This window comes from Pan troglodytes, chromosome 15, assembly GCF_028858775.2.
Source record: "Pan troglodytes isolate AG18354 chromosome 15, NHGRI_mPanTro3-v2.0_pri, whole genome shotgun sequence".
Classification (NCBI taxonomy): Eukaryota; Metazoa; Chordata; class Mammalia; order Primates; family Hominidae; genus Pan; species Pan troglodytes.
The window spans coordinates 75,178,691-75,197,459 of record NC_072413.2 but is presented as its reverse complement, the minus strand read 5'-3'; the positions used below and the strand labels follow the sequence as shown (position 1 = coordinate 75,197,459).

General features: G+C 52.8%; 1 protein-coding gene across 10 annotated transcripts in view; it reads right to left on the bottom strand.

The window, feature by feature from the left end:
• TMEM63C (transmembrane protein 63C) overlaps positions 1-18,769 on the bottom strand; it is an 83,535-nt gene that overhangs the window by 15,821 nt on the left and 48,945 nt on the right. For 8 of the 10 annotated variants that reach the window (XM_016926482.4, XM_063793803.1, XM_054666172.2 and 5 more), the window contains 10 exons: positions 18,219-18,256; positions 11,888-12,030; positions 10,106-10,154; positions 6,894-7,002; positions 4,906-4,979; positions 4,181-4,261; positions 3,947-4,070; positions 3,065-3,198; positions 1,179-1,301; positions 586-739 (listed from right to left, as the gene is read on the bottom strand). In XM_016926482.4, coding sequence (XP_016781971.1) covers positions 586-739; positions 1,179-1,301; positions 3,065-3,198; positions 3,947-4,070; positions 4,181-4,261; positions 4,906-4,979; positions 6,894-7,002; positions 10,106-10,154; positions 11,888-12,030; positions 18,219-18,256 — 1,029 coding nt within the window. The remainder of the gene's footprint in view (positions 1-585; positions 740-1,178; positions 1,302-3,064; positions 3,199-3,946; positions 4,071-4,180; positions 4,262-4,905; positions 4,980-6,893; positions 7,003-10,105; positions 10,155-11,887; positions 12,031-18,218; positions 18,257-18,769) is intronic. The other 2 variants (XM_054666175.2, XM_054666176.2) reach the window with 1 other exon arrangement.

Sequence of the window (18,769 nt, the reverse complement as noted above, 5' to 3'; positions counted from 1 at the left end):
GCACCATCAGCAGGAGGCATCCCCTAACTTCAGAGATGGTTCCTCCAGGGCTGAAGGCTCCCAGCCTGGAGTGCAGGTGTCTGGAGATGAGGGAGGTGGAGGCAGATCTTGAGCTCCCACTTCTCTGAGAGGGCTGCGTTGGGGCTTACCTCAGTCTTCCTCACCTTTAACCCTACTACACAAACCAGGAGCCTGCTGCCCCAGACAACTTGCAGAGAGCAGAGCCACTCACACTTGCCACACCCTCTGGACCCCAAGCTGGCCTGGGATGACCCCGTTCATGAAGACCTCTGAGCCCATGTTGACAGGACGACACCCCCTCCAACTCACCCCAGGACCTGCCTGTGGACTCCCCACTCTCCCTTCCCACTCTAGCCCTGGTCCCTAAGACTGGCAGTCACCCACCTTCATCCCTTTAGAACAAAGCAAGCCCTACCCCGCCATTTGCACCACGGCCACCTCCACAATGTTCGCACTGTATGGGCTCCACAGCCCCCTCCCAGGGGGCCCCCCCATCCCATCCTCGCCTGAATTCTTCCTTGATCTCCCTGGGGCCCCCAGGCCTGGCCTGAGCAGAGGAGGCACCTGCAGCTTCTCGATGGGGCGGGTGACGTTGTACATGTCAATAGTGTTCATGATGATGGCAGGCGTGGTGAGAAAGAAGAAGAGGAAGAAGAGGAAGGTGTTGATTGCGATAAAGCGGGCCCACCAAAAGAAGCGGCGGACAGACAGGTGTTTCCTGGGGAAGGATGGAAGAAGGAGGCACATTTAGAGACATCAGTTCTTAGAGCCCATGTGCTGTTCGCTGCAGGCCAGCTGTGGACCCAGCCTGCCCTGGTCTAATCCAGCCTCCTGGGCCCAGACCTGCATGCAACAGGACCCTGGACCGTCCCCTGTCACACCGTTTATAAAGGATCCGGAGCATATAGCCAAAAAAAAAAAAAAATGGACCTGAGTTCCCTCTGCAGGAAAAACCTTTTTGCTAAGGGTTGGATGCCACCCACACTTGTGGGAATGAGTCTGGGCGTACACACAGGTTGTGGTGCTTAGGAGAGCATGGAACTTAGTCCCCTTGGAGTCTCTGTTGGGCAATGACATGGGGAGAGAAGGCCCTGTCCTACTGCCTTCTTCAGTCTCAGAGGAGCTCAGAGGAGAGGGGAGGGATGGAGGAGGCTTACCAAATAATGTCTTTGGGGTGTGGGGCCATAGTGACCCTCCAGTAATATGATTTGACGATGGTGGTCACTGAGGACTGCTGGGGTTGCACACCACACTGGACATACTTGTAATCCTTACGGACGCTGCAGAGAGGGGAGAAGAGGAAGAAAGGTGGGTCTAGGGGTAGGGGAATGGGCTTAGGAGGGTCTCATGCCAGGAGCTCAGGGCCACAATGGTGGTCCTACAGATGGGGGCTCATCCCCTTCCTGGGGATTCTTGAAGCCTTGGATATGTCTTCAGGACCTTAGAGGCGGACAGTTCCTAAGGCCCAGTATCTGGAGGAAAGGGCATTTGAGGGTGCCTAGACTGCCCAGGCAGGGCAGAGGTGCCACGTTGGTCTGTTTCTGCCTTTCCCCTTAACAGCAGTGACAGCACATAGACACACTCTTTATTTGAGATTTGATAAGGGAGGTACTACTTTTAGCCTCATCTTAATATCAATAGCTACTAATTATTGAGTTCTTTCTGTGTGCTTGACACTGTGCTAATTGATGACCAGTATCATTTCCATTGCACAGATGACTAAATCGAGGTGCCTAGAGATGTGACCAAAGAGGAGCAGGTGCTGGAGCCCCACCTCTGGCTTGCTAGCTCATATTCTGCTGTAATTAAGCCCCGGATCCTCTCTACCAAATGGCAATGTCTCAAAGAATGAACAATATAACCTTAGGTAGGTGTATTGCTTTAAACAACACAGAAACTGAATAGAAGGCATATCACTTGTCAACCCTCCAGGAGGTGAACAGGACAGATATCAGTAACCAAATTTGCCAGATAAAAAGTTGAGAGTGTAAGGAACTTGCAAAATTGTGTACCATTGTTTGTGAGCAAAATCTAGGTAGTTCTGCTCTTCCTTTGTAGGGTTGGGGTAGGTGGGAACAATGTGCTGTACAGGATCAGCCTCCCCCAGAAAGAAGACCCCCCCTGCCCCCCACAGTTCTTAAGAGATAAATTCTGGAGCTCCTTTAGGACTTTGGCCCAGTCCTAAGGATCCTTCTGGAACATTCCAGAGTGGACTGAATTCACTCCTTGTCAACGCATGGGCTGCCAGAGGCTGGGGCAGAGAAGAGAGGGGACTGTAGAGCTATGAATTAGGGGAGGCCTGCAGCAGGAGAAGGGCAAACAGAGCTGCTCTATCCTGACGCTCTCTTATGGTGAGGAGGGAGTGATGTGTGTGTCAGCTGGGCGCAGTGGCTCACACCTGTAATCCCAGCACTTTGGGAGACCGAGGTGGGCAGATCACCTGAGGTCAGGAGTTCAAGACCAGCCTGGCCAACATGGTGAAACCCCGTCTCTACTAAAAATACAAACATTAGCTGGGCATGGTGGCAGGCGCCTGTAATCCCAGCTACTTGGGAGGCTGAGGCAGGAGAATCGCTTGAACCTGGGAGGCAGAGGTCGTAGTGAGCTGAGATTGTGCCATTGCACTCCAGCCTGGGTGACAGAGCGAGATTCTCTCAAAAAAAAAAAAAAAAAGAAGAAGAAAAAAAAGAAGAAGAAAAAAAAGAAAAAGAAAAAAAAAAGAAAAAGGGAAAAGGGATGTCATTCTTGTCAAGGGCAGAAGAGGGACCATGAGGTCAAAGGCTTCTCTGACCACCTCTGTGCTAAAGCAAGGACAGGGAGTGAGGAGCCCCGGCCTGGGCACCCCTTGAGACCGGCTGGGTCCCAGCAGCTGGGGGAAGCAGGTACGGCCATCTCATCCACTGGAGAGCCAGATGGCAGCTGCCTGTGACGAGCATGGAGGGCCCAGGGGAGGCAGAAGGGGAAACTGGAGGTGGAGAGGGAGGAGAGTGCCGAGAAGCAGGGGTATGCTTGGGGCTGGGTGGGGCGCCTGCCTGGTGCTCACCGCTTGGCCATCCTGGAGTCCTGGAAGGTGACAAAGATCAGGTCCAGGCGCTTGAGCGGCACGCGGTTGAGCTCGGCGTTGAACTCGTCCGTTAGCTGCTCCTCTAGCTCGCTGTAATACTGCTCTGCATCCACCTGAGGTGGCAGGCAGCCTTCAGGGCTGGGGCCAGAGCCCCAGGAAGGCCTCCCTGGTCACGAGGTTCCTCCCCACTCAAGCCTCCCTGGATTGTGGTGGCCTTGAAGCACCTCAAGGAGCCCAGGACCCTGGCTGGCCTCCAAAGTCCCACCTCTAGAACAAGAAGAGGCGATGACTGCCATTCACCCCTGCCCTTAGATCTGGGGAAAGTGAGGCATAGCTAGGGGTACCCGGGGGCTTTCAGGCTTGGGGTGGACCCCAGAGAGGTGAGAGAATGTGTTTGCCGCATTTCCACGAGAGAGGGTGAATCTCGGGGCTGGCAGAAGTTTGGCGTGGTCCTGAAGCAGGTGTCTGAGTCTCGACGCCCTCTTTGAGCCACAGTGGTCAGGTGATAAGACAGGCTGTTGCCTTCAAATGTTTCTGTCCTATCTCTTTGGGAGCCTGAGGCCTGGCAGCCTCGTGTAGCCTGCTGTGTTTTCTCTGGTCCTTCTCTCTCATTCTCCCATCCAAGACCAGAAAGGAGACAGCAGCAAGCTTCCCTGGATTGTTCTGAAGGTGGCCTCCAGAAAGGCTCCCATCTCAACAGGGAGGCAGGACATGGTGGATGGGGAGGAAGGAGCTGGGTGGGGAGCACTAGAGCAGACCTGAGTAAGGCCTGGGGCCCAACAGTGCGGGCAAAGGCACAGAGCCTAGAGCCCCAGGACCCCACCTCTCCCTTGCTGTGCTCCCAACGCTCAAGCCAGTTACCTCCTTGAAGCAGGTCCAGCACTTGCAGAAGCACAGGCGGGCACAGGGGTGGATCCTGATCATCACCTTCCCAGTCTTCTTGGCCTTGGCTGTATAGAAAAGCCGGCCCCGCATGGCATGGCGCCTGCCAGCAGTGGGCAACAGGAGAAGGACCTGCAGGTCAGGGGCCAGCAGAGCCCCATCCTCCCCTTTTACCCCCACCCTGGGCCCCAAAAGGCCCCGCTGCAGCCTCACCTCTGATCATCCAAGTCGATCAGGTTCCTGACGTCGTAGCAGAAGTGGACTCTTGTCACGACACTGCCTGGATAGGCCTCGCTGCAGCCACAAACATGGGTGCTGAGTCGGCCTGTGGGGTTGGGGATGTGCTGCCCCTACCCCCTGCCCAGCATGTCGGCCCTGAGGGCTGGGTGGCTCAGCTGCCTGGTGTTCCTGGATGGGAGACTCCATCTCTGCTCCTAAAGCTGAACCTCAGGGTTTGAACCTTGGCAATCTGAGAGCTGCCAAATCCTTCCTACACAACTCAGAACAGGGCAAAAGGGCGGAGCTCCACCCACTGGGGAACCCAGGAGAGAGCTGTTCACGAAGAGATAATTAGCTCAGTGAACAGTGTCCTTGGGGCTAGGAACTTGGGGTCACAAAGGATGTCTCCAGATGATCTGCTCTAAATAGCTGTGATCCAAGGTTCCCTGTGCTCAGTAGTTGAAGCAACAGGAGAAAGAAAAATTCCCATCACCCATATCACAGCCATGCCATGCAGGAAGTCCCTGACTTCAGACACCCTGCTCCAGCTCCAGCGGCCCTCCCCATTCTAAAAAGCTGATCCTGAGCTGAGTCCAGGGAGAGCCACCCCGGGGTGTCCCAGTCCCACCATCCTGCACCAACTCACTACCCACTTGAGGACCCAGGCGGGGTTATGGGGAGGAAGCAATCCACGCCTTGGCCTACCCCAACCCACTTACTGAAAATGCTTAATGATGAGTTCTGGGTCTTCAATGTCCTTGGGCACATAGGTGATCATTAGTGTCCTTGTGACCTGGGTGGGAATAATAAAAATGGAGAAAGAAGACTGTGCTTGCATAGGAATTCCAGATACCTGAGTCTTTTGGTGGCTCAGAGCAGGCCTTCTGCTCACAGCAGGCTGCTGATGCCAGTGCCTCCTTGCTGAGAGAGCCAAGAAAGCCAAAGCCAAGCTGGGACACTGTGGGCCAAGGAAGTGCCAGCTGCCTTAGCCCACAGTGTCCCAGCTGAGCCAGGCAGCTCTGAGGTTGGTCAACTGTGCTTCCGTTCTCCTCTGTGCCCAGCTGTGGGTGCCCTGCTCCGGACTGCTGTGGTGAAGGGAGGAAGGACTGGAAAGCTGCCATCAGGCTGGGGTGGAGGATCAGAGCTCCATGATTGGAAAGAGCTGCCCGAGCGACCCCACAGTGATTTCTGCTCTCCCTGTAGCTTCCACTGTTCCAGCGTAAAGCCTCACATCGCTAGGGAAATCCCTCACGTGAGACTGGGCCGGGGAGTTGGGAAGTAAACAAGACTCTGGGGAGAGGGTAGGGAAGCTTCCCTAAACTTCACACTTTATTCTGTGAATGGGAAATATCTTCCTGGGTCGTCACCTTTAAGATGACAGTCTGGTAATTGTGCTGCAAGAATCAGGGGTCTTGAAAGAGGCTTCTGGTGACAAGAAGGAAAGCTGAAGTAGCAGACACCAGACTGGTCAAGGGTGACCAAGCCTCCATGCCTGGCAGGCTGAAGCATTTGGGTTCACTTTTCAGGGAATGTGGATTTGCACTCTGGAGTGGGTTCAAGTGAATCAGTCCTTTTGAATGGATGGCCTGGAAGGAGCTGATTCCACACCACTGAACCTTTGAAAGGCTGAGGACGGGAACTAAGGATGCTCCTCACTCTTGCCCATCCCCAGCAGAGCATGGGTGCTGGTCCAGATGGGTGGCACTGCTGGTGCCTGCCCGTGGCCCCCCGTCAGTCATCTCTGCACACCAACACCTGCAGCATGCTTCAAATACTGCGACTGCTCTTTCCCGGCCTTGGGGCATGTTCAGCTTTTGTGCAGGGCCAAGTAGGGGAGGAGTTAAAGCCCCCAAGTGCAACCCTCAATGAACGGTGGACAGGGAGCTGGTGGAAAATACCCACGATTGCTCACCTCCAGGAAAATTCTGGGGCATGTGCTCTACACCAGCTCCCAGAGTTCCCCGGTCATGAAGCTCCACTTGCCCACAGTGGTAAGTTGCCCCTCCATGCTCCCTTTTTTTGGTTGCCTTTGCATCCTCACTCCCTTACTGGCCTTTCCTGGGATCACCTCCCATAAACAAGTGCTACTCATTCCAAGTCTCAGGGTCTGCTTGGATGGGGTCACCCAAACTGAGACGGTGGGGATACACGGGGGTCTCTGATCTCAGAGAGACTGCAGAAGGGCAAGGCATGGGCCTAGCAGGAGTGGGCAGGGCCAGGTACACTAAGTAGCAGCAGTTCAGCAGGGCCCAGACCACTTAGCATGGAGGCCCCCACTGGTCCACTGGGCCTTGTTAATCCTTTAGTTTTCAGATAGTGGGAAGTCCAAGAGTCCCTGGGGAGGGGCGGGGCAGCAGAGGGGCAGGGATAGGAGGTACCTGGGCAGCAGCTATTTACCAACCAGTCTGAAAGTTTCACTGGGGTGAGAGGATGGAGGGTGAGAGGGTGAGAGGGTGGAAGAGCGTGAGAGGGTGGAGAAGGGTGGAGGAGGGTGAGAGGGTGGAGAAGGGTGAGAGGTGGGGGCCAGGTGATTGTTACTAGGACTGAAGGGAGGAAGCTTGGCCCCTGCTCAGGTGAAACCGCCCCCTCCCATCTATTACAGTCTCCCTGGACCCTCTGAGGGCTTCTCTGAGGGTTGGGAGTGGTCAGCCCAGTGGGGAGGGACCCCAGCTTCCCACAGTGGGAAGCAGCTTTGTAGGCTACTTACCTTTTGGCTATTCCTGGGCGCAAATCCCAGGCAGTGATGAGCCATGAACATGAAGTTGGTGATGAAGTAGAAGAAGGACAGCAGGCTATGCAGCCACAGGAGCTTGCTCCTGCAGGGAGGGAGGCAGCAGCAGTGAGGTCAGCCTGTGAGCTCCCCAGAGCCCACTGCACAGAGACCCCTGGGCCTCCTCCTACCCTCAGTCTCCTGGGGCCCCCCAGCCCATTACAGTCTCCTCAGACCCCCACAACCATCCAAGTCTCCCCAGACCCCAACCCATTACAGTATCCCCCCACCCCCACCCATCACAGTCTCCCTAGACTCCCCCTACCATCACAGTCTCCCCATACCCCCACCCATCAGAGTCTCCCCATACCCCCCCACCAGTCTCCCCATACCCCCCACCCACCACAGTCTCCCCATACCCCCACCCATCACAGTCTCCCCATACCCCCCCACCAGTCTCCCCATACCCCCACCCACCACAGTCTCCCCATACCCCCACCCATCACAGTCTCCCCATACCCCCATCCATTACAGTCTCCCCATACCCCCCACCCACCACAGTCTCCCCATACCCACACCCATCACAGTCTCCCCATACCCCCACCCATCACAGTCTCCCTATACCCCCCACCCACCAGTCTCCCCATACCACCCACCCACCACAGTCTCCCCAGACCCCCACCCATCACAGTCTCCCTAGACTTCCCCTACCATCACAGTCTCCCCATGCCCCCACCCATCACAGTCTCCCCATACCCCCCACCCACCACGGTCTCCCCAGACCCCCACCCACCGCAGTCCCCCTGGACACCTCCCCCACCCATCACAGTCTCCTAGGGCTCCCTGCTCCCTCCCACCCATCACAGTCTCCCCATACCCCCCACCCACCACAGTCTCCCCATACCCCCCACCCACCACAGTCTCCTCATACCCCCCACCCACCAGTCTTCCCATACCCCCCACCCATCACAGTCTCCCCATACCCCCACCCATCACAGTCTCCCCATACCCGCCACCCACCACAGTCTCCCCATACCCGCCACCCACCACAGTCTCCCCAGACCCCCACCCACTGCAGTCCCCCTGGACACCTTCCCCACCCATCACAGTCTCCTAGGGCTCCCTGCTCCCTCCCACCCATCACAGTCTCCCCAGATCCTCCCACCCATTGCAGTCTCCGTGGACCCCCCAACCGGTCACGGTCACAGTCTCCTTGGATCTGTCCCACCAGTTACAGTCTCCTAGGACACCCCCACCCATCTCAGGCTCCCTGAACACCTCCCTTCCACCCATCACAGTCTCCCAGGTCTCCCTCCCACCCATCACAGTATCCCTGGATCCTCCCCTCTCACCTATCACAGTCTCCCCAAATATCTCCCCATCCATTGCAGTCTTCTCAGACCCTCCCCTCCCACCGATCACAATCTCCCTGGACCCCCCTCTCCCAGCCCACATGCAGTCTTTCCAGGAACACCTTCTTGGAGTCCAGACACTCAGGTGCCTTGGAAGGGGCATCAGTGGTGAGAAGGGGTCTTGCTCCAGCTCATGGGGGGGAACGTTTATTGAGTGTTTACTCTGAGCCAGATCCAGGTGGGACTTAGTGCATGGTGTGCATTTTCTCACTAGACTCAACCACACACATAGCCATGCATGTGGTTATCTTCACTTCACTCATAGGGAAAGGAGGGTGAGAGAGGGTCGGTGACCCTCCCAAGGTCACTGTAGCAATGGTGCGCTGGGAGGTGAGCCCAGAGCTGCTGAAGTACTTAGATTCATCACTGCTACGCCATCCTGCCAGCTGCTGTGGCTCAGGCCCCCATGGTTGCACAGCAGACCAAGTGAGGAAGAACCTGCGTTACCTGCAGGCCTCGGGGGAGGAGGACCAGATGGTTTGCACACCGCCCCTGGGGTAGGAGAGTCGTGGCACTTGGACCATGTTTGCCATCCCTGCTTTCAACCCACATGATGCCATCCCAAAGCACCTGGCTAGGATTGCTACTCAGAAATAGGGCCCACTTTATTCTACATGGTTAGAGGGGAGAAAGGTCACCTTGTTTCAAAATACCCCTGGTGCCTGGCACCTCACACGCCATTGCCATCTGCTATGATGGTGGATCCACCATGCTGCTCCACCCTCAGTTTCCACAGAGGGGCAAGGCTACATGGTCTCTACAGAATGCTCCAGCTCTCTGCCAGGATAGATTCATGGAGATTGATGGCTTTTTGCTGTTCTACTAGAATTCACTTTTTGTTGGGAAGATGTAGGTACCTCGGGCCAGCAATGGGCCTCGGGAAGGAGCCGATATCCCTGCTCTGGTTGGCATCCTCAGGGGAGGATATGGTCAAAGCAGAGGTGAGAGGATGCCATAGCCCCTTTCCGCTCATTTCAGAGTTTGGGTTAAGCCAGTCTGCTCCAAGGTGTATTGCAGGAGAGCAGGGGCAGAGGGATAGGGGTTGGGGGAGGCGAGGTGGGGCAGGGGTGTGTGAACCCCACTCACACTTGCTGGAACTGCTTCTGCAGCTTTGTCAGGAATCAGCCAAGCTGGCCTAGACACCTGGGCCATGGCATGGACCAACGGGGCCACATTTGGCTCGGGGCAAATAGATATGGCCTCCAGTCAGGTCGGCTGATGTTGAAACCCACAGGTTCTTGGCCTGTGAGGGGAAGGAGCTTAGAGAGCATGTCCACCAGCTCTTCCCCAATGACGGACATGAATAAGGACTGAAGCTCAGTGTTGGGGGTGCACTGCTTCAGACCTAGCGCCAGTTAATGGCAGAAGTGGGGCATGAGTCTGCTGTGGGACTCTGAGGGGGACTGTCAGGCACATGATTCACTCGGGTATATGACGGCTGACTGGAACCTATTGGTGGCAGGAAAACAATCTTCAATCTCTTTCAGCACATGGTCTCTGCCTCTTGGGATCTGGGTACACTAAGCAAATAGGACCATTTCTCCACATCTTCATGAGTGGCCAGTTTGGGCAGCTCCACTCATGACAGATGAGGACACAGGGCCTCATCTCACACCGAGAGTCCTGCCCCACCGAGAGGATGCAGCTTCTGGCATCTCACTCAGGACCCGGTTCCCAGGGAAACCAGGCCTTTCTTATCAGCAAAACGCTGCCCATGTTACAAACTGACATGTTAGACCTCCTGTCCACACCAACACCCCCAGCCAATGGAATGGGAGGTTAAGATCAGGTACCTACTCTGTGGAGACATTGACAATGGTGGTCCGAGCAAAGTGACTGCTCCAGTCTGAAAGAGAAAGAAGTTGCTGACCTCGAGCCTGGCTCCTCAGTTGCTGGGGGCGCCAGAATTCAAGGTTCCTGGACAAATGCGTGGGGTCTGGAGATGCTTGCCTTTGACCTCCTCTTCCTTCCGGTTCCCCAGAGCTTCTCCCCAACTTTTAACAAAAACGTCAGGGGCCTCTTTTCCCTGGCACTGCTGACTGGGGCTCTTGGGAGGAAAGCGAGAACACTTCTTTGTGTGGTATCTCCAGGGCATAATTGGCACATAATGGACACCTAGTGAATGCTTGTTGGAGGCACCAGCCATCCAGCCACGAGCAGAATGATGAAATTAGCAACACTATTACCACTGGCAACGTCCAGAAAAGGCAACACTGCCTCATTCAGAGGAAATCCTTCTGGCTATGTGCATTAGTTTGACGGTTCAGACACCCCCTTATAAAATGTGTCTAAAAATCCTGCATGATATTATCACTGCCAACATACCAGCTCTTAGGATGAGACAAGACTCAGATATTACTCTAGTAGTGGCATTTGGTGGCACGGACACTCAGTGTGCTAAACTGAATTAATTAAGGTCTACCTCTGGCCAAGGATGAACAGGTAGAAACCTGAGGAATCAGGGGAAAGCTGGTTGCCCCTGGGGCATTTACGGTGCTATTCTGCACCACCCAGTTGTACAGTCTTCATACAGCTCCATTCAGCTTCATGATTCTAAATGAAATACTAGCTGCTATTCATTGAGCACCTACTATGTATATCAAACACTGTATAGGTATGTGGCATGTGATCTCCCAATCCCTAAGACAGTTGAGGAAAGTGAAGCTCGGGAGACTGATTTGCCATATACAAGGTTAAATCACATGTTAGTGGCCAGGTGCGGTGGCTCATGCCTGTAATCTCAGCATTTTAGGAGGCCAAGGTGGGCGGATCACTGGAGGTAAGGAGTTTGAGACCAGCCTGGCCAACATGGTGAAAACCCGTCTCTACTAAAAATACAAAAATTAGCCGGGTGTGGGGGCGGGTGCCTGTAATCCCAGCTACTCAGGAGGCTGAGGCAGGAGAATCACTTGAACCCGGGAGGCAGAGGTTGCAGTGAGCTGAGATCGCGCCATTGCACTCCAGCCTGGGCGACAATAGCAAAACTCTGTCTCAATAAATAAATAAATAAATAAATAAATAAATAAAATATAAAATAAAATAAAATAACATATTAGCTAGGCAAAGGTATTTTCTGGGGAGCAGGTGTGGGTAAACATTGTGGAGCCATGATTTTTCTGTTTTGGAAGCCAAGGTCTCATCCACAATGCTGTTCCCTCCAAAGGGCTCACCCTGTTCCAATGAGTGGGAGTAGAGGTCCTACAAGACAAATTCTGCACCTATGGTGTTATGTCCAACAGAGTGGGTTCAGGGATCTTTGCAGTGGGTCACATGTCACAAAAGGGTCTCCAGGAACGCCCAGCCAGAGTGGGGCCATGAATGAACACTCAGTTCCAAACTGAATTAATACTATGTGCCTGCTGTGTGTCAGGCTCTGGGCCAAACCTGTGACAAAGGAGGAATCGTCTCCAGTCTCCACATGAGAGAAGCGAAGCATGGCTTGTTCAAGTTCACATAACAACAAACTCCCAGAGGCAGGATTAAAATAGATGTCTAGACCCTCAACCCCAGCCCTGACTGGCTTGCCTGGCTGCCTCTCAGGTCCAGCTGCTGCCCCAGGGCCAGCTGAGCTTTGCCTACCCAGAACAGATCCAGTATAGTTGATGGGCAAAATGATGCCCAGGGAGGGGATACAGATGATGAGCACAAAGATGATGAGGTGGTACTGGAACACGATGTAGATGCGCGCGTCGTCCCCACACTTGTTAATCAGATCCTCGTCCCTGGAAGAGACACACAGACAAGGACGTGCCTCAGGAGCCAGCGTGGCCACCACTTGTTGCGGGGAGGTAGAGGGAAGGGCAGAAAATGATCACCCCCTCCCCAAGTTTTTTTTTTTTTTACTATCTCTATATCTCATATATAAGGCAACTTCGAAATTGCCCTATATCTCAAAGCCTCGGTTATCCTTGAAGTATACTTTAACTGAATTTCACAGACATATCAAAGATAGGGGCTCTGTTACAGATACACACTCAGGAATCCAGAAACACTCTTGAAATAGAGCATGCATTCATCCTTTTATTACTTCTTCAAACATTTTGAGTGGTTGCTATGGTGCAGGCACCAGACAAAGCACTCGTGGTACTGAGAGGCACTCTATTAGGAAAAAAGGAACACCTGAAACCCATGACGAGATAATGAGCTATCACTCCACACTGCCAGATTTGCCAAAGTTGGAAAGTTGGACAACACTAAGTGTTGGTGAGAGTGTGGGGCGCTGGGAGTTCTCCTGCTCTCATGGGTGTATATGCTGGCCCAGTTACACTGGAGAACAGTTGGTATTATCTACTGAAATGGAATACATGCACATTCTATGACCCAGCAATTCACTCCTAGGTTTATACCCAACAGAAATGCATGACATGTGTACCTAGAGACATGTATAAAAATTTCACAGATGCATTACTTGTAACGTCCTCAAACTGGAAACAACTTACATGTCTATCAAGGTGAAATGGACACAAGAACTGTGACATATAAATCATGAAATACTAGACAGCAGTGGTCCCTAACCTTTTTGGCACCAGGGACCAGTTTTGTGGAAGACAATTTTTTCCATGGACCTGGGTGTGGGGTGGTGGGGGGGCAGATAATTTTGGGATGAAACTGTTCTACCTCAGATCATCAGGCATTAGTTAGAGTCTCATAAGGAGCAGGCAGCCTAGACCCCTCATATGTGCAGTTCACAATAGGATTTGTGCTCCTATGAGAAGCTCATGCCGCCGCTGATCTGACAGGAGGCGGAGCTCAGGTGTAATGCTCGCTCACCTCCTGCTGCGCGGCCAGGTTCCTAACAGGTATCGATCTGTGGCCTGGAGGTTGGGGACCCCTGTTACACAGCAATAAAAATGAATGACCCATAGCTGAACCTCACAAACACAATGCTGAGTAAAAGTTACCAGGCACAAACAACACATACTGTGTGGTTTCAAACATAAAGTTCGGCTATAGGCAATACTGAGCTATAGAGTTAGAATGAGATGGAGATGAAGGTTGGGGGGCAGGAAGAGAGCTGCTGGGTATCGGCAATGTTCTAGTTGTGGATCAGGATGATGGTGGCACAGCCTTAGCTTTGTGATGACTGAGCTGTACATTTTTTTTTTTTTGAGACAGAGTCTTGCTCTGTTGCCCAGGCTGGAGTGCAGTGGCACAATCTTGGCTCACTGCAACCTCCTCCTCCCGGGTTCAAGTGATTCTCCTGCCTCAGCCTCCCGAGTAGCTGGGACTATAGGTGTGCGCCACCACGCCCAGCTAATTTTTTGTATTTTTTAGTAGAGACGGGGTTTCACCATGTTGACCAGGATGATCTTGATCTCTTGAGCTCAGGGGATCCGCCTGCCTCGGCCTCCCAAAGTGCTGGGATTACAGGCGTGAGCCACCATGCCGGGCCGAGCTGTACATTTTTTGGTGTGCACTTTTCCATGTGCATGCTATACTTCAATTTAAACAATTTAAAAGCAACAAGTGCTCATAGAAACTTTGGAAAATATGAAAGAGAAGTAAATAATTCATCTACAATCTCATTGAACCTAAGACAATGATTAAAAAGCATTTGCGGCTGGGCATGGTGGATTGCGCCTGTAATCCCGGTACTTTGGGAGGCGGAGACAGGTGGATTGCTTGAGCCCAGCAGTTCGAGACCAGCCTGGGCAACACGGTGAAACCCCATCTCTACTCTCTCTCTCTCTCTCTCTCTTTCTCTCTCTCTCTCTCTCTCTCTCTCTCTCTATATATATATATATATATATATAAATTAGCTGGGTGTGGTAGCATGTGCCTGTAGTCCCAGCTAGTCTGGAAGTTGAGGTAGGAGGATCGCTTGAGCCTGGGAGGTTGAGGCTACAGTGAGCCAATATCATGCCACTGCACTCCAGCCTGGGTGACCTGGGGAACAGAGCAAGACCCTGTCTCAAAATAATAATAATGATAATAATAAGCATTTGGACTTAATTTTTGTTTGTTTGTTTGTTTTGAGACAGAGTCTCACTCTATAGCTCTGGCTGGAGTGCGTGACATGATCTTGGCTCACTGCAACCTCTGTCTCCCAGATTCAAGTGATTCTCCTGCCTCAGCCTCCCAAATAGCTGGGACTACAGGTGTGTACCCAGCTAAATTTTTGTATTTTTAGTAGAGACGGAGTTTCACCATGTTGGCCAGGTTGGTCTCAAACTCCTGATCTCAAATGATCTGCCCGCTTTGGCCTCCCAAAGTGCTGGGATTACAGGTGTGAGCCACCGTGCCCAACCTCCTTTATTTTCTTGTTGTGCTCATTTTACTTGGTGATTATAGTTATAAAAAGCATTTGATGCACTGCTGTTTTGCTTGGCATTTAATCTCAAGCATTTTCCGATGGTTTTACGTAATGGTGACAGTGGCCTCTGTTGATGGAGCACTGGTTCATGCTCAGCACCATGCAGGCCTCCCCACTCCACTGGTGGACACACCATGGTTTACTCACCCCTGCCCCCTTGTCAGGATTGTAGGTTGTATGCAAAACTAGCATCCGGTCTGGGATTCAGATTTATTTTTAAGGCCGGGTGCAGTGGCTTATGCCTGTAATCCCAGCACTTTGGGGGGCCAAGATGGGCAGATCACTTGAGGTCAGGAGTTCAAGACCAGCCTGGCCAACGTGGTGAAGCCCTGTCTCTACTAAAAATACAAAAATTAGCCAGGCATGGTGGCACATGCCTGTAATCCCAGCTACTTGGGAGGCTGAGGCAGGAAAATTGTTTGAACGCGGGAGGCGGAGGTTGCAGTGAGCTGAGATCGTACCACTGCCCTCCAGCCTGGGCGACAGAGTGAGACTCCGTCTTAAAAAAAAAAAAAAAAAAAAAAGATTTATTTTTAAACAATACTACAAAAAGCACACCTTCAAGGTTTTCAATGTTCTCATTTGAGGAATTATTTAGAGCTCTTGATTTTTTAACTTTGAGCGGCTAAACGTTTCCCTCCCTGGAATTGAGAATGAAATGCCAGAAGTGGAATGGATGAGAACTTCTGGAGAGCGGGGGAAGGTCCTCTTGCACTGCCTGAGGCGGGGTGAGGTCCAGGAGCCTCCAATCAGGTGGAGAGGGCAGAGGGCTGGACAGGACTGGATGGCACTGAGAGCACTAGAATTCTCTTCCTGGGCCAGGAATTCCTGCCTCCACCACTAGGCCTGTTTCCTTTCTCCATCTTTCTTGTAAGTGCCCCACCCTGACCTTCCAGCCAATCGCCCTTCTTCCTACTCACAATTAATTCTCTGTCTCTGCTCTCATTGCTTCCCTTCCTTCCACCTCTTTCTGAAGACGTGCTGGATCCATTGTTCTGCTCTCTCATCTTCGGCATCCTCCTCTCTCTGCATCCACCTGCGTCCACCCACACCTCTTCCCTGTAAACTACAACCAGGCTCAAGTGCTTGTTGGTTCCTCTGTAATAAAACAGCTCCTCAAGGATCCACTCTCTGATCTGTTCCCTGACCTGTTTTCCCTCCTCCTTCCAGTAGCTTCACTTCCCTCCTTCCATGCACCTCTGGAAAAAGGTGACCTTCCTTCTCTGCCTCTGTGTCTTGGACATCCTATCCTCGGCCTGCCCTCCCAACAGAGACCCAACTCACCAAAGTCAATGTCCTTTCCTCAGCCCCCATTCTACTCCACCTCTGTAGCACTAGAGGTTTCTGGGTCGCCCCACCCTAGAGGGGAGCCTTGTCCTGGCCTGGCTTCACTGAGTCCAGCCCAGAGGATGCCTCTTCCTCCTGCCTCGATGAGGCACTCCCTTGGGCCGCTTCTGGTCTTACATCCTTGGATGACCCATCTGCTCCCATGACTTCAACTACAGCCTCCATGCACCATCTCCCAAGTTGAAATCTCTAACTCTGACCTTTCTCCTAGGCTTCAATCTTGTTTTTTCAACAGCTCCTTTGTCGGCTTGCATACTTGCCCTGACTACATCTCATCATTTTGTGTTTCCTCTCCCACCTAATGGCATTACTACCCTCCCCAGAAACCAGACCTCAATTTCTCCCTCTTTCTTAACTAGGCCACAACCTACTGACTGTAGCCTTATGATCTCCCTCCCGTCTTCCCCTCCCATTGTTTCTCTAGTCACTGCCCCGGTTGAGGTCACTAGCACCTCCCACCTCGACCATTGGAATAGCCTCCTTAACTGCTCACCTTGACTTTGGACTTTCTCTAATGCCATTCACTCTCCATACTTCTGCCTACACACATATATTGTTCTGAGTTTCCAGCTTAAAAATACTAATTGGCTCTCTACTGTCTCTAGATGAAAGCCCAAGATTCTCAGTATGCCAGCCAAGGTCCCAGCTGAGGCCCAGTGCGGTGGCTCATGCCTGTAATCCCAGCACTTTGAGAGACTGAGGCAGGTGGATCACCTCAGGTCAGGAGTTCGAGGCCAGCCTGGCCAACATGGTGAAACCCCGTCTCTACTAAAAATACAAAAATTAGCAGGACATGGTGGCACATGCCTCTAATCCCAGCTACTCGGGAGGCTGAGGCAGGAGAATTGCTTGAACCCAGGAAGCGGAGGTTGCAGTGAGCTGAGATTGTGCCACTGCACACCACCCTGGTGACAGAAAGATATTCTGTCTCAAAAAAAAAAAAAAAAAAAAAAATCCCAACTGATCCTTCCAGCCCAATCTTTTACCCTCCCCCGCCACACTTACCATGAAACCTTGCTTCTAGTCACACCAGATTTACCATGTCTGTGCACACCCTACTCATCTCTGCAACAAACTGGCTCACACAGTCCTTTACTTCTGATGTGCCCTCCACATCCCACATCGCGCCTGTCAGAACTCTTCCTGTCCTCCAATGCCTGGCTCAAAACTATACTTTTCCAGTTGGAATTCATTTCTCTCTTCCCCAGATGCCATCTGCACAGCAATTATAACCCTCCCATTCTGAATGCTACAAAGGGAGTCTTGTTCACCTTTGTTTCTCCAACCAGACTGCATGGGTTTGTGCACGGGGACTCTGCTTGACTTATTGCTGCTCAGTAAACGCATTAAACTGTCTTCTATGACACTGCTCTCAAGGGGTGCTGGATGCACGGTGCAATGCCCTGCCTTCCTGCCTTCCCAGATGCTGGGTCCCTGACAGAGGGGCCTCTGTGATAGGAGTCTTTGGGTAGGGGTGGGGTGGAGGGGTTTAAAGGATGGGCAGGACAGGACAGATGGAGCACATTGAGGGAGAGTCCATGAGTGTGTGGGGTCTGAGGTGGAGGCAGAGCTGTGTGCACACGTGTGTGTGTATGTATGAGTGTGCATGTGTGTATGCCTACGCAGTGGGAACATAGAGTTCTGGTAAGTGTCTGCTCTGCTGAAGCGTCTGGCTGGTGTTGGGGAATCAGGAGAAAACAGGTAACTTGAGGTCGGCTTGCAGGAGAAAACAGGTGACTTGGGGGTTGCTTGCTTGCAAAGTGGGGTCTGGCATTCAAGAAACCCACAAGGTGAGGGGGGCAAGGGCTGCCCCTCTGCTCTCCAGGCACTGAGGCCGAGCGAGGCCTGCCCTTCTGCCCGATGTTTGCTTGGGCAGAAGGGCGAACACATGATATTTTGAATGATGTTCACAGAAATCAAGCAGATAGCACAAAGGAAGGGTTTCTTTTTCCTGGTGTGGAGTTCACAGAAGCATTTCTATAAGCACGCGAGTAATGATTCAGCTATTAAAAGTGGTCCTTCCCTAAGGACTGAGGCAGAGATAACAGGGGCAGTGGGCTGTGCCCAGTTCTCACTTCACCAACTGTACCCCAGGAAAGCATCCTTCACTGGTAATGGGCCGAGGTGGCGGGGAGGATACGGAGCTCAGGCCCTGTCTTCCCAGGCTGGGGGCTGCTAACTTTTCCAGGAGCCTCCACCCCCCACCCCCAAGGCAACACGGTCACAAGCTCACAGAGCCCGGGCACTTACTTCATTGTTATGCTGTTGAAGAACCAGGAACAGAATCCCTGGGGGGAAAGGAGAGAAACTGTGAGAAAACCCAGGCCCTGGCCTGCCCTGCCCAGCTCTGGGAACCCAGGCGGCCGGGTCATCTGAGGCAGCCGCGGCAGTGTCCGGGGCCTCCTTCCTGGGAAAAAGAGTCTGAAGGCTCAGCTGGGAACCAGTGGTGACTGTGGAGGGAGATGCTTCCCTGGAAATGAGTGGACATCTCTGCCCTCCTGTTATAGGAAATGGGGTTTAGAAGGTGACCCTTGAACTGGAGGGGGAGAAGTGACTGCTTCTGGGGTGAACGTCTGTTGCTCTCTGTCTGTCCTTCATGCTTCCTTCTGGAAATGTCCTTCACTGGATGCGTGTGGTCCAGTGGGCTCCTACTCTTACTCTGTCCGAGTGGGAGTTTGCCTCCAGTGATTGACTGGCCAATGGGAACTTTACCCAAGTGGGGCCAATTAAAATTTCCTTAAGGAAGCCAGGCATGGTGGCTCACACTTGTCATCTCAGCAGCTCAAGAGGCTGAGGCAGAT